The sequence below is a fragment of the Enhydra lutris genome, unplaced genomic scaffold (assembly GCF_002288905.1).
Source record: "Enhydra lutris kenyoni isolate GAN:26980312 unplaced genomic scaffold, ASM228890v2 scaffoldscaffold65, whole genome shotgun sequence".
Classification (NCBI taxonomy): Eukaryota; Metazoa; Chordata; class Mammalia; order Carnivora; family Mustelidae; genus Enhydra; species Enhydra lutris.
The window spans coordinates 7,794,526-7,808,281 of NW_019154149.1; the positions used below are offsets into that span (position 1 = coordinate 7,794,526).

Here is a 13,756-nt window from a genome sequence, read left to right on the forward strand (position 1 = left end):
TGTGTGCCATTCATTGCCACAGTTACAGACTTGTACGTGCTCTCTGCTTTTCTCTGATGTGCACATGCTGACAGCTCTAATAGTCGCCGCCAAAAAATTAGACTGTTTTTAAAATGTGAGTCCATTTGTCTACAGATTAGCCCTCATTTGAGAGCTTTAGTTCTTCATTACTGAGGAAGCCCATATCAGACTCTTGAGAGACATGAATCATTCAAATGACTTGTTTTGATGAATGTTACTATTACGGAATCGGGGGGGGTTTTTTGCCTTTATTACACCAATGTGTTGCCTGTTTGCTACTACATGGAGTAATGGAAGTAAACCCTACCAACCGCAAGTGCATTGTAGCTGTCCAAGAAAGTTGAGGGTCACGGTAAATAAAATCCAACATTTTGGCCTGATCTTTTGATCAGCTATTTCACTAAACATTTTACACCCAAATCTTTAGCGGTTACAGCCAAGATTAAATTTGCCTTTTTTATTTTCGTAAGCAGGCTTGTGTATTCATGGTGCATATAATTGTTGACTGTTTTTCAGGTATATGGAAACTGGACTTTTGGAACCATTGTTTTTACAGTCTTAGTATTCACTGTAACTCTGAAGGTTAGATTTTTATTTATTCAAATATATTTAACGCCATTTTTATAATTCTTTCTCTTCTCTTTTTTGTTTTCTCTTTACTTGTATTGCAAGTTGTTATTCAAGTCTGAATACTTACTGAAATATGTATGATACTAGATATTTAGACACGTGTATGCTGTTCATGGTCCATTTCTTTCCAGAATATTGTCTGTCCTCTTTGTTTCCATTTTTAAAAAATTCGTACACTATAGTTATGTTGAAAATCTGTTCCTTTTTTCTTCAAGACAGTATAAGTAGTAGATAAACGGGCTCTGACTGTGTGTGTGTTTCCATGTTAAATACTTCAATAGTTTTTAAGATGATCTGTTTACAAACACCAGGCCTTAAAGGAATGGGAGTACTTAAGACAGTTGAATAGGTATCCATGAGCAAGATATGTGTGCAGAAGAGCTCAGTGGTGATGAAATTTTATATAATGTATTTATCACTGAAACTTACCCATATTAGTGATGAAATGCATAACAACATACAGCAGGTAACATACATGAATCATTGGCCTTAGCACACAGCCATGTAATACACTCTGAAGCCTTGCTGAATTCTACCCTTGAGGCTTACGAGTTGGGACTCTCTTATACTTGAAAGCATAATCAAATTCTTCTGATGATAATTGCAGTAATAAACACCTCATGTGGGATCCAAGAATGAGTAAATGAATTCCACTATGCCCAGTGGTCAAAACTAGAATTCTAGAAGTGTGCTTGACAAAGAACCTCTAATCATTTCCCCCTCTGAAGAAGTGTGCTTGACAAAGAACCTCTAATCATTTCCCCCTCTAAGTTTTTATTCCTGATTCATTTCTCATACCAAATAGAACTAACATATGTTTGCATTTTCATCTACTATTTCGGTAATATTGTAGGGCTGCAAAAGAAAATGTTACCATTCGTCTCCATTTAGCCACTTACTAGCTGCTATTTTGGGGCAAGTGACTTCGTTTCTCAGTACCCTCGTTTCTTCTTCTATGATGTGGAGATAAAAGTAGTACCTTCCTCTCTTAGATTTTTGGTGGGAAGTCAATTAGTGAATACACATAAAGCATTCAGTGTGGTGTCTGGCACATAGAATGTGATCAGAACAACAGGCTCATGATTTGAAACAGAAGCCTCCCCGCCTTTGTTTCTCCTGGTTTTGCATATGGCCCTAGGGCTCCCAAGTGGCCTTCGTACTTAAAGTTGGCCTTACTGTAGCATCTTTCCTTGTCCCTCAAAACACATTCACTCTCTCATCTTTGGATGGGTATTATCGTGACCTTCTCCCTAGCAGCACAGAGGTGGGAATTCAAGCCTGGTCTACATTAACAATGTTCTCAACATTCTGTTTATGAACGAAAAAGTTAGAACAGGGGAGTCAAGGACCAGGGTGTCAGAGCAAGCAAAAAAAAAAAAAAAAAAATGGAGACACCGCCTCCTCTTCAAAAATGAAATGCCCGTGGCCCCGAAATTTTAAACAAGCAGAACGGACCATACTTTTTATTTTTAGACTGCATTTAAAAAATCCCAGGTACCACAATCTAAAGAAACAATCAGCCCCGGCAGAAACACGGGGGGATTAAAATCTAAGGCAACTGAGAATGTTATTCATTTAATAGATTAGATAAGGGCTTTGCAGTTGAAGGACAGACGACATAGCCAGGCCCATGATTCGTTGCTGCATGGTGCCAGGCGTGTGGAGCCTGTTGCCTTTGCATTTAATAATCCCCATCTGTTGTGTTTGAGCTGTCGACACACTCGACACTCCTTTGTGTAGTTCGTCTATTCTTCCCAACTAACCCTTCCCTCTCCTACTGCTTTTCAGTATACCTGCCTCCACCAGCTAGGCCTTGTCCTTTGATCATCTGCTTTCCGGCCACTGCCGCCCGAGGACTTGGGGCTCCAGGCCGAGCCTGTTACAGTACCTGGATGCCTGCCCTTCCTTCAGCAGTGAGGCAGCGCAGCCGCACACCTACCAGCTGCTTGCTTGACCAGACCTCCAAGCCTGTCCTTTTGGGTCTACAGGCCTTGGGGCAGAACCTAGCTCCTTCTTACCCTAGCCCTTTGAAAAGTCTCAATTCTGTTCTTCTTTTAGTTTCCCTCTCTTCTAGTTGCCTGGCCCAAGTGAGGTCTCCCATAGGTACCATACTGTATGCAGTTCTCAGTAGCATAGTGTGTTTACTCCTGGTGTAGCTGGTACCCATCATGAAATCTCCTGTGTTGTATCTTTTCAGCTCGCCTTGGATACTCGTTTCTGGACATGGATAAATCACTTTGTGATTTGGGGCTCTTTAGCCTTCTATGTATTTTTCTCATTCTTCTGGGGAGGAATTATTTGGTAAGCAGCTGTACATGTGTGAGTAGTATGTGAAATAACAAAGTAGATGTCCGTATGTGTACATTGTCTATGCAAACATTCATTCAACTTTTAAAGCGTTAATTGTACAAGATGGCAGGTCTTCAGTATTAATGGGCTGGAAGTTAATTTCAGGTAAGATTTCAAATGCAAGTATATCGAATTACACGAGTTATTCAAAAGCCCTCCTTTCTGGTAGCCCCTGTCCAGATCTTTCCACTTGAAGGTATGTGAACCTCTGTCTGTACAGTGCTAGCATGCCCTTCCATGGGGTTTCCAGTGGAAATATCCTCTGAAGTTTCTAGAGGAGACAATGGCGATAGATACACTATTAGCCATTTGGATTCCATTCTCTCTTCATGGTATATCACTGTCAATCTCGTCGCTATATTTGTGCTCAAGGTTAAGAATATCTACTACTTAATATTCAGAGGCTTATATCTTAAAATCCCATCTTATTGTTTTGGGTGGGAGTAAAGGCAGACACTGCAGTGTGGCCTTAAAGTTGATTGAGCTCATCTTTGTTCAGATGTTTATCCAGAATCTGCCGTGTATGAGGCACTCTGGGAAACCAAGGTAATAATAGACAGTGAATAGACTGTACCCCTCCCTCCAGGAGATTTGGATACAGGGCAAGAGACACAGAGCTGTGATTGGGAGAGTTATAAGGAATGAGAATAGGTTAGGTGGTCATCTCCTCTTATTCCCAGACGCCTGTATTTGGGGTTTTGTTTGTTTGTTTGTTTTTTAAAGATTTTATTTATTTATTTGACAGACAGAGATCACAAGTAGGCGGAGAGGCAGGCAGAGAGAGAGTGAGAGGAGGAAGCAGGCTCCCTGCTAAGCAGAGATCCTGTTGTGGGGCTCGATCCCAGGACCCTGGGATCATGACCTGAGCCGAAGGCAGAGGCCTTAACCCACTGAGCCACCCAGGTGCCCCCGCCTATATTTTGTTTTTAAAGATCATAGGTGTTTTCGTGAATCAGTGGCTTCTCCTGACAAGGAAGCCAGCAGCAGAGAGCATGGCTAGGGGAAGCCATAGGGTGAGATTCTGGGAGTGTTATTTTCTCACTGGTTTGAGCAACACACGTACAAAACATTCCATGTTATCCGTGTTTGTTGTCCCCTGAGACCTAATTAGAAAAAATGCTTACTGTTTTGAAAAGCTTTTAAAGTAAGCCTTCAGAAATAAAAATATGATGGGACGCCTGGGTGGCTCAGCTGGTTGGACGACTGCCTTTGGCTCAGGTCATGATCCCGGAATCCTGGGATCGAGTCCCGCATCGGGCTCCCAGCTCCACGGGGAGTCTGCTTCTCTCTCTGACCTTCTCCTTGCTCATGCTCTCTCTCACTGTCTCTGTCTCAAATAAATAAATAAAAATCTTAAAAAAAAAGAAATAAAAATATGAAATGCCTCATCACTTAAGCAGTTCCAGAAAGTGTAATCACACATATATTGGGCACCTACAGAGGTAATTACTGAAGCAGTGAGGCTGACAGAAGTCTCTGTTTTCTTTAATAATATGCAAGTTAATCAAAGTTGATTAACCAAATGTCATATATAGTTGTAACTCTGCCCAGAGCACCATAGTTCTGTCTATAAATCTGTGTAATCAGCATCTGAACTCCTGCAAAATTTCCACAAGAATGTTTCTAGCAGACTAGTTTCTCTTACCACAGACTATTCCTTATTGATTAAAATAAATGCTTCAGGGCACCTGGGTGGCTCAGTGGGTTAAGCCGCTGCCTTCGGCTCAGGTCATGATCTCAGGGTCCTGGGATCGAGTCCCGCATCGGGCTCTCTGCTCAGCGGGGAGCCTGCTTCCCTCTCTCTCTCTCTCTCTCTCTCTCTCTCTGCCTGCCTCTCTGTGTACTTGTGATCTCTCTCTGTCAAATAAATAAATAAAATCTTTAAAAAAAATAAATAAAATGCTTCAAATGATTAGGACATTGTCATACCTGTTTCTAGTCATTAGCGATACTTACTAAAAATGAAATACATCTATTTTTATTTTGTTGCCTGTAGTGCTATCCTCAAGTAGAGCTGAGTTGAACTACTACGTGAATATGAAATTACAGAGCAGCCACCAAAATATGACCAGAAACGGTCTGAGACTTCAGCCGAATGCTGGTTTCAGCTAATATCTCTGGACACATTGAGCCCTGAGGCATTGCGACACACGGCTCTGGGGTTCAGCCGTGAGAATGATAATTTCTGAGCTCCAAACCCAATCCAAGAACACTATCTTGTGTTTTTTCCTCTTCCCCTGTAAAGCACCGTAGGTGTCAGTATATGGAAAAATTGAGAGCTACAGGGCAGGGAAAACAAACAAAACAAAAAAAAAAAAAAAGGAAAAGAAAAATCTAGAGCTGTTAATCACAGAGTATTGTGAGACTTTGTGGAGTAGGACTATTTGTTAGTTGTCTACTGAACCCTTATTATGGTCAGTTAACAGCCTAGAAAATAAGTCCGGGTGCCCTTCATAATTAGAGTGAGGGTAGAGTTCTGCAGAATTCTCTTTTCGATGGTAGGGACCCTGGAAAACCTTTTTAGCCCAGACCTGCTAGAATTCTCCATCTCACTGTTCTGCTCACTTCCTGTGCCACACTCCAGTCCCCATACACCTAGAGCCAAAAGCTTAATTCTATTATGTTATATAAGAGTGCACAAACATCAATTTTTTTTTAACCAGAAACCAGTTTATCTTCAGTGAGCCCAACAGGTAATCTAATAAATGAAACAACCAGTTATCTGCCTAGAGCTCCTGATCCAAGGAGAGCCTGTTGTGTGGCCCAAGCCTAGTCCGTCACTTCGCACTTCCTCCCCCTCTGCTTCCAACAACATTGAGCCTAGTGAGGCTCTCTCTGGCTCGGGGAGGCTGGCCGTGCTGCTCTGCGGCCACCAAACCGTTGAGTGGTTGACTTAGAATGAAATCCCACATCAGAAGGAGGAGTCCTAGATTTCTGGACTCCAAGACTTAATGTCCTATTAGCATAACTCCTCTGCCAACCTACTTGGCACACACTGGATACCCAGTATATATTTTAGGATAAGAATGGTAGAGAGAGAAGCTCAACGGCCGTATCTGTCTTGATGTAGAGTTTGGGGGGGCGTGTAGCATATAAAATGTCTTTTAAATTTCTGAATGTAGAGCACAGTCCATTCTCATATTAACAAAACAGTTGAGGAAATAAAATGCTTATTAGCATAAAAATCAACCACTGCTCTTGACTGTCTTTGAAGCTCCAGTATTTTCTAACGCAAATACATATTCTCCTGTTGCCAGTTTTAAAGTTGATTGCTTGGTTGTTTTCAAGTGAGATGCTTTTTACTGTCCTTCTTCCCCTTTAATTATCGTTCCTTTTTTCCCCTAAACATTTAGTAACTGAAATCTGTTCAGTACTTTTGGGATATTCTTAAAGAAAATTATTTCTATTGATGTGTGTCATTAGAAGAGTCCCTTTAAATACAAAAGATAGCTTCAATGACACATCTGTGTCCTATGACAGAACTAATTTCTTTTCCATTGTGTGTTTTCTTTCCACTCTAGGCCTTTTCTCAAACAACAGAGAATGTATTTCGTATTTGCTCAAATGCTGTCTTCTGTATCTACATGGTTGGCCATAGTTCTTCTAATATTTATCAGCCTTTTCCCTGAGATTCTCCTGATAGTATTAAAGAATGTAAGAAGAAGAAGTGCCAGGGTAAGAACTAAGTTTATATTGTAAGTTGATGTTTGGAAGGGGCTTCAGTATCTGCCGTGGACGAAAAATTTTGTTTAGAGATTTGCGTTAGTTACAGCATGTTAAACCCCTCCTTACAGGTTCATCACTTAATTTCCTCTTCTGCATAAAAAGTATAGTAAAAACTTCGTTATCCAATGCAGGTGGTAAGTAGATTCCTTAATAGTGTTCTATGTGACCTGTAGCAATCCATATGGAGCATTTTATATGCTCCATATGGAGTTTTAAGTGGAAAAAAATGGGGTTTTTTTTTTTTTTTTTTTTTAGCCTAGAATTTTCACACCAGGAATTTCCACACCAACATTCCAGCTTTAACCTTAGAAATTTCCCTGTGGGTTGTTTGCAGATACTTTTTTTTCAGTTGATAATCCCAATTTGCTTCTTTCAAACCTTTCCCCTTCCTTTAATTATAGTGCTGCTTAATCTCTGTGTTGCTTCTAGCCCTGTCTGTCCAGCAGTATATTTGAACCAAAGAGAATTCCCCAGATGTGATTTCTGCATCCTTAAGCTTCCTGAACACACTTGTAAAAATTAAGATAGTTTTATGAGTGTGTTTTTCTTTTTGCTGCTTAAATTGTAGATTTCTTGTGGGAATGAGAAGTTATTACCCTCTGCCAGCCTAATTGTCTGATACCTTTTAAACATTCCTAAAAAGTCTTTTAAAGTGAAAGGGGTAGACTAGCTTGGAAGAGGGAACTTCTGGCAACTTTTAACCAACAGGTGAATTAAATATGCCCTGTCCCTGCCAACACTTAACTCATTTGCCAGACAGAACCCTTGTTTCCATCCTCTCGACACCAACAGATTGTGTAGCCTGTCCGATGCAATATTTTCAGGAAATAGTCTTGGGTTTATCTGCCTAATCTATTCGATCAAATTTGCCAGCCAGTGTAGCCACAAAGCTGGCTTGTCTGATTTTGGTTGTGGCCTATTGATTGGATAGAATCCCATGGTGGGCAGCATGTAGATGTAGGGCACTAAAACAGTTATAATGAGAACATCTTTAGGGACTAGCTGTGTGAAAGAGGACCTTCGCGATCAGTAAGGCAGTATGAGCCCCAGTCAAGAGCAGTAGATGACCAGTGGCATAAGCCACACTGAGTTGGGTGTACAGAGCCGATCCCTGTACAGTTAGGTGGTCAGAACGGCCTTCACTCACTGCTTCTGCATGTCTGGGGGGGTGGCACTGCACCCAGTAACATGAGCCTACTCTCTAATCCTTCCAGTAGACCCCTGACTAACTCCCTCCAGCCTGGCGTTTGGTCTTAGGATGGGCAAGTGGCATTTACTTGCCTGCGTAGACCTTAACATCAGTTGAACAGGGGTAGAACAGATACGATATAACGGGTTTTTCCCAGAACGGCTCAAGTAGCCATTTATATCAAGCCAAATAAAAAAAATGTCCCTGGAAGAAGTGGTTTGGTGCCTTGTAATAGACAAGTTTGTGGGAAGGATCTCTGGGGCGCTCTTCTGTTTCCCCTTGTTTGAGAGTATGCTCCGAAACGTTTTTCCTATTTGGGTTAATGGAGCTCATGCTAAGTAATGGCTCACACCCGGCTTCCTGCTCTAAAGATGATACCAAAATCTCCGACATCAAAACCTTCAAACAAACCATCTTAGCCTCTTCCTGAGGCCCTTTCTTTTAGAACCAAAATTAGACACTGGCTGGAGGTGACCTGTACAGAAACTAAATAGAGAGTTGCCGCAGAGCAGTCACGGACAAAGACATACAATATTTTCTTGCCATGCAGACAGGAGATTCTGAACTTGGGTCGAAAGCATGAGGTTCAGCATGAGATTTCTTTGCCATGGGTTGTTATGTCCATGATTGGAATTCTAGCGTCTGTGCTATAGCTTGGCATGCTGGTGTGCTACAACAAATCAGGGAGATTTCCATGATCACCGCCATTCATTCGATCATTCATTCATTTCTTCCTACCCTCATGGAACCAGAACATGTGTCGAACCGCCTACTGATGAACATCTCTCTTTACATCCAATGTCTGAAAGGCTGAATGGTTTTTCAGACTCTGTGGGATTTTTGAGAGTTGCAGATGAGACAAAAAGTTATGGGCACTCAGCAGCGCTGCCTCCCTCCCCCCCCCTTGTGAGAAAATGCAAGAGCAAACCAGTGCATATGAATGCATAAAGGCCAATGGAGACGTGCCATGTCACTTGTGTTTACATAAGGCCCTGCTGGGCCATATCAAAGAGGCAGAGGCCACTTTGAAGATGAAGAAGAAAGAGCATCTTCATCACCAGCAGTCTGATGTCCAGGGCGACTTCCTGCTTGGTTTAAATATCCCTTGCTAAGGCATTGGCCTCCCTTTGAAAGGGAGGCAAAAAATTCTTTTACAGTGGGTCAGCCTTAAACCTGACAGGCTCCCCAGCGGGGGAAAGTATGTGTCCCTACCTAGAGGCGGAAGAGTCTCCCCCTTGACTTCATCCAGCTAGCATCTTGGATCCTTCGTGCACAAAACCAGAAATACCTGTGGCAACTGGGCTGCCCGTGCTGTCCTCCTGTGGGTCTTGGCGGCTGCTTTCAAAAGGGAACTCAGCAGTGGGTAGTGAAAATGTCTCTGGCATTTGAAAACGAAGCTAAGCCATTTACATTCAACAATTTTAGAAGCAGCCTTCTGTTAGGTTCCATTCAATTCACACATTGCCTGAGGGTCCACTATAAGTTAGCTACTATACTAGGTCTTGGGAATTCAGGGATGAGTCAGATGTGGCTCCAGCTCACAGGGAGCTCTCTCTAGTTAAGTTATAAAGGGGATTTATACGGAGCTTTTCTGTAAGCAGGTATAAAGCAATACACTCAATGGTACGGCGTGTTGTGTTATAACACATCTGAGCCCTTTCAAGTCACGACCTCCTGAAGCTGCCAGTGAGAAGGCTGGTGTGGCAGCCTCCCCCCCGCCCCACCCCAGCTGAGCTCTGTCATGATGTCAGCATTTTTAAGAATTCTAGTTGCTTCGAAAATGGGCTCCCTCGATCATTTAATTCAAAGGTTACTTTAAGCTACCTGTTCCTCAGCTATCTTTTCAGCAGTGCGGTTAAGTTTTGAGCTAAAATCCCAGGATTAAGGGTCATAAGGCTTTTCTTTAGCTTCTAAATTGACAAACGTACGTCACCATGCTGCTGACAGGATATGGTGAAACCGCCATTGAGCACCAAACAGTGGAAGAGCAAGATAACACTTTAAAGGAAATACGAAGTTTAGGATTTCTGGTATTTCGAAAAGTTGTGTCGCCTCCTAGCCCAGTCGTGGGGCTCTCCATAATCAGTCAAGTAACACCTGAACTTTCTGGCCAACCAGTAAATACCACTTCCCGTTTCCAGTGGAGGACTTTTCCTCATAACTTCATGGAAGTTTAACCACATAAACTACCGCTGTCAGAAGGGAGGCTTGACTTTGCCTCCTAGACCCCAGGGATACCGTAAGCCAATGGGAACGGACCTAGCAGCGCGGCCATGCGTAGCATGGGATGTCTGCACAAACAAGAAGAAATAATTCCATTCTGGAGGAAGCTCTTTCAGAGTGGAAGACAGGCAAAGCGAGAGCGTCAGCTGTCTGAGCAAAATTCCCAGAGAAAGCCCGTTGACGATTTTGGAGAATGGAGCCTTCCACCTTTAATAACAGTGGTGCAAGGCTGACGACTGTCGCGAATCTGACAGTGTCCCGTACAACCGTGGGTTCTAAGGCTAAAAGCCCTGTTGACTGGATCAGACAAAAAGTTGAATCCTAACATCGTGGCTGTTGAGATGGACCTTTATGCATTGGCCTCTTTGACATACTGCTCATGGAGCCTGAGCTGGTGTCAAAAGCTCTCTAGATGACCGCAAAAGAATGTGGAAATTTCATCCTTTCTGTTCATTATCTCGCTTCCTTCTCTCCTCTCCCCCCTCCACCCCTGCCACCACCACTTGCTGGCTCTATCAGTTTTTGATTGCTTCTGATGCTCTTTCCATGCTCTCCACTGCCTTCTGTGCTTTCATATTCCCTCTCTTTTTCCTTTATGAAGTAACCTAGTCTATGAGCTCCTAAAATCTCTGCTTCCTAGAAGTACTTTTATCTCGGACGGTTGGATGGAAGGTTTTGGGTGCACCAGAATGTGCTTATAGCGGCAGTCTCAAATAATTAGGCTCGTATATCAAACGTGGGGGTGGGGGACTTGGTGCCACATTAATCTTGTTGCGAGACTTTTGCCCGCAAAATAGAAGGCAGAACAATTTAATTTTTTTTCTCAGAAACGATTTCGTTCTCTAGGCTTTATCAATTGGTCATTTGCATGTTGCCAACATGTCACCAACTTTATTTAAGGTAAAATATGAACAGGGAAAAAATATATAATTATGTTAAAACATATGTGAATAAGTGAAAAAGTATTTGCCTTTAAAAGTTTTATTGTTTATTAGATTCTGCTAGATGCATATGATACTTTAGCTGGTTTCTTTTTTTTCACACCTATTTTCATTAGTCACTAAGTAGATAATATGGGTAATCGTAATTAGCAGAATTGTTAAACTCATCGCTGTAGTTGACCACTCATTTTCTGTTTTGCTTGGGCAATGCCAAAACCAAGTCTGCGAATCAGCTTCAAACTTCAGGCATGGAGTAAGAAGGCAAAATGATAACCTGTTGGGTTTTCTGATTAAACTTTAAGTTACCAATTTTTACCTTCTCTAGGCATTTTGAAGGAGAAATTCATAGTTCTTTAGCCTACACTTTTAAAGAGGGATCCATAAGAAACGGGGGAAACCAACCAAATTATGTTAGAATAACGAAAGCCAAGCATGGGTCCAGCAGTAAATGGGACTAAAATGTGGTTTCACCAGAGGTCTTCCCATGGTGCTAGTTTTATTAGGCTTTTAACCTGTAAGACCCAAGAGCAGTCCCTCCGTATCGTATCTGTGCAGTTGGATAGGAGAGAGAGTGCTTCACGCTTAGATTAGCGATGGACCCTGGACACAGCTCTCTGACCAATGTCTTTTGGACAATGTAGGTTAGTGAGTTAATGACTGGAAATAAGCCTTATCTTAATGAGAAGCATATTTTAAAATTATTTTTATTTAAAATAGTCAATCTTCCCATTAACAAAATGATTTGAAACTGGTGAACAAAACTAGTAGCTTGCACATACAACAGAGACTGGTCCCAACTCTAAGTCGACTGTTACAGAGAGTAATGCCTTCAAAACTAACGTGCCATTTCGACTTCGAATTCTCAGGGTTTCTTTTTAAATGTCTTACATTTCAAAGAATATTTACTTTTTTTTTTTTTTTTGATTTCTGCATTTCTCTTTCTTCTACTGCAATTTTCCACCCTTTGTGCAATTGTGAACAAGGTAACGAAACGCCTCCCTTCCTCAGGAACATCTACTATCTTCATGCTTTCTCAAACTTCCAGCAATCACAGTTTCTCTTGGAGTGAATAAGGTGATTTCCTTTCTTAATGTACCAACTTGGCTTGCATTCTCATTTGCTTGGCACCATTTTCTGACTCTTTATGAAAATTGACTTCTCATTACTCATTTTTATATCCTCTATTGATGCTTAAGAGTATTTGGTCATTTTCCTTTAATCATTTGTTCACCTTCTCAAACCGTCACACTGGAGAGGAAGTGATTTCCAAACACTTGGACCGGACGCCTCTAGTCCCATTGATTCCTGGTGCGCAGGAGACGCCACGGCTTGTCAGAGCCAATCTGTTCACCAAGACAGGAGTAGTTTTGCACAAATTTCTCTCTATTCAGTACACTCACAGCACCAGCACAACTCTCAGAGGTGTTCACCAAAAGGATGGTAAGGTTTACTAATCAAACCATATTGACTCATCTACCACATAACCAACCGACCGGTGTCATTTCCAAAACCCCAGTTCGCCATATACTACTAATACCTGCATACTTCTGCCATGAAAAGAATTCAATTTGAGTTGGAGACTCGCTTAGGTCTTTCAGTGTGCTCATTTAAATGTTAGGCATTTGCTATAGTGTAATCATTTCTGCTTTAGGCCAAAAGAGTAGTCTATAGGAAATGATTTTTTTTTTCTTCTACGTTTTTATCACCAGGTAGGTTAACCAGTCTTCAATTGCTTTAAGTATCTTTACCTCACTATTACAGAGAAATCTGAGCTGTAAAAGGGCATCTGACTCATTATCCGCCAGACCTTCAGTCAGACCTCTTCTTTTACGAACATTCTCAGACGAATCTAATATATTGTAACAGGTACCTAGTGTTAAACAAGCGGGCTGGCTTTTAAAGAAACAGATTAACAGCATTATAAAGAAAAAAAATGAAAATACCACTCTCTAAATTTTCTCTGCTGTTGGTGTGGTGAACTTTCTACGATTCTTTACAAAAAATATAAAGATGCATTACTTGGAATATGGGAAAATCTATAGTTGAAATTTGTTAAGCCCCCAAATAAAATGCTAGGCATTTTGCAGCGCTTGAAGGACAATAAAATCCTTTGAATTTGCAAGGGGCAAGTTGTCGTGGTGGTGCCATCGTTAATACTGATCGGGAAATACCGTTTTGATTTTAAAAGAGCATTTAGAAAATTGAAAATAAATATTCCAAAATTGCATCTGTATAATAAGTCGATTTAGCATTGCATGTCCTTTTGGGAAGTATGTGGAAATAATCCAGTGTGTTTGTACCTCCGTGTGCCGTGTCTGTGTGTTTGCAGGTATATACCTAATGTACTCGTAAATGTCTGATCCCCAAAATTAATGAACCAATCTAATCACTTTTTTTAATGTCAAGTTTTATTCAAGCTCAATGTTTCTACTTTTCAGAGGTAAAGGTAAACTCTCTCCTAGCTATTCAGGGGGATGCTAGCATAACTGTAGAATGCTTCAGGACTGATTTTTCCAAAAATGAGTCAATTCATTTTATAACCTATTGGTTCATTACCACCCCCACCCCCCCGCAAAATAGTCGGGAGGAATGGATATGCCGTGGGAGGAGTCCTTGAACTCGGAACGACTCCTCCGAGTGTATTTTGTTTCTCACTACAGGGCCCTCTGTCATCCCA

The 13,756-nt window shown here is 41.5% G+C and overlaps 1 protein-coding gene across 3 annotated transcripts in view; it reads left to right on the forward strand.

Annotated features, from left to right (window-relative positions):
* Positions 1 to 13,756, forward strand: part of LOC111158945 (ATPase phospholipid transporting 11C) — a 188,197-nt gene that overhangs the window by 171,266 nt on the left and 3,175 nt on the right. Inside the window, exons 26-29 of one of the 3 annotated variants that reach the window (XM_022521289.1) lie at positions 538 to 603; positions 2,849 to 2,952; positions 6,522 to 6,675; positions 6,795 to 6,860. In XM_022521289.1, the coding sequence (XP_022376997.1) occupies positions 538 to 603; positions 2,849 to 2,952; positions 6,522 to 6,675; positions 6,795 to 6,824 (354 nt within the window). In that variant the 3' untranslated portion in view covers positions 6,825 to 6,860. Of the gene's footprint in view, positions 1 to 537; positions 604 to 2,848; positions 2,953 to 6,521; positions 6,676 to 6,794; positions 6,861 to 12,840; positions 12,946 to 13,756 lie in introns of all 3 variants that reach the window. The other 2 variants (XM_022521287.1, XM_022521288.1) reach the window with 2 other exon arrangements.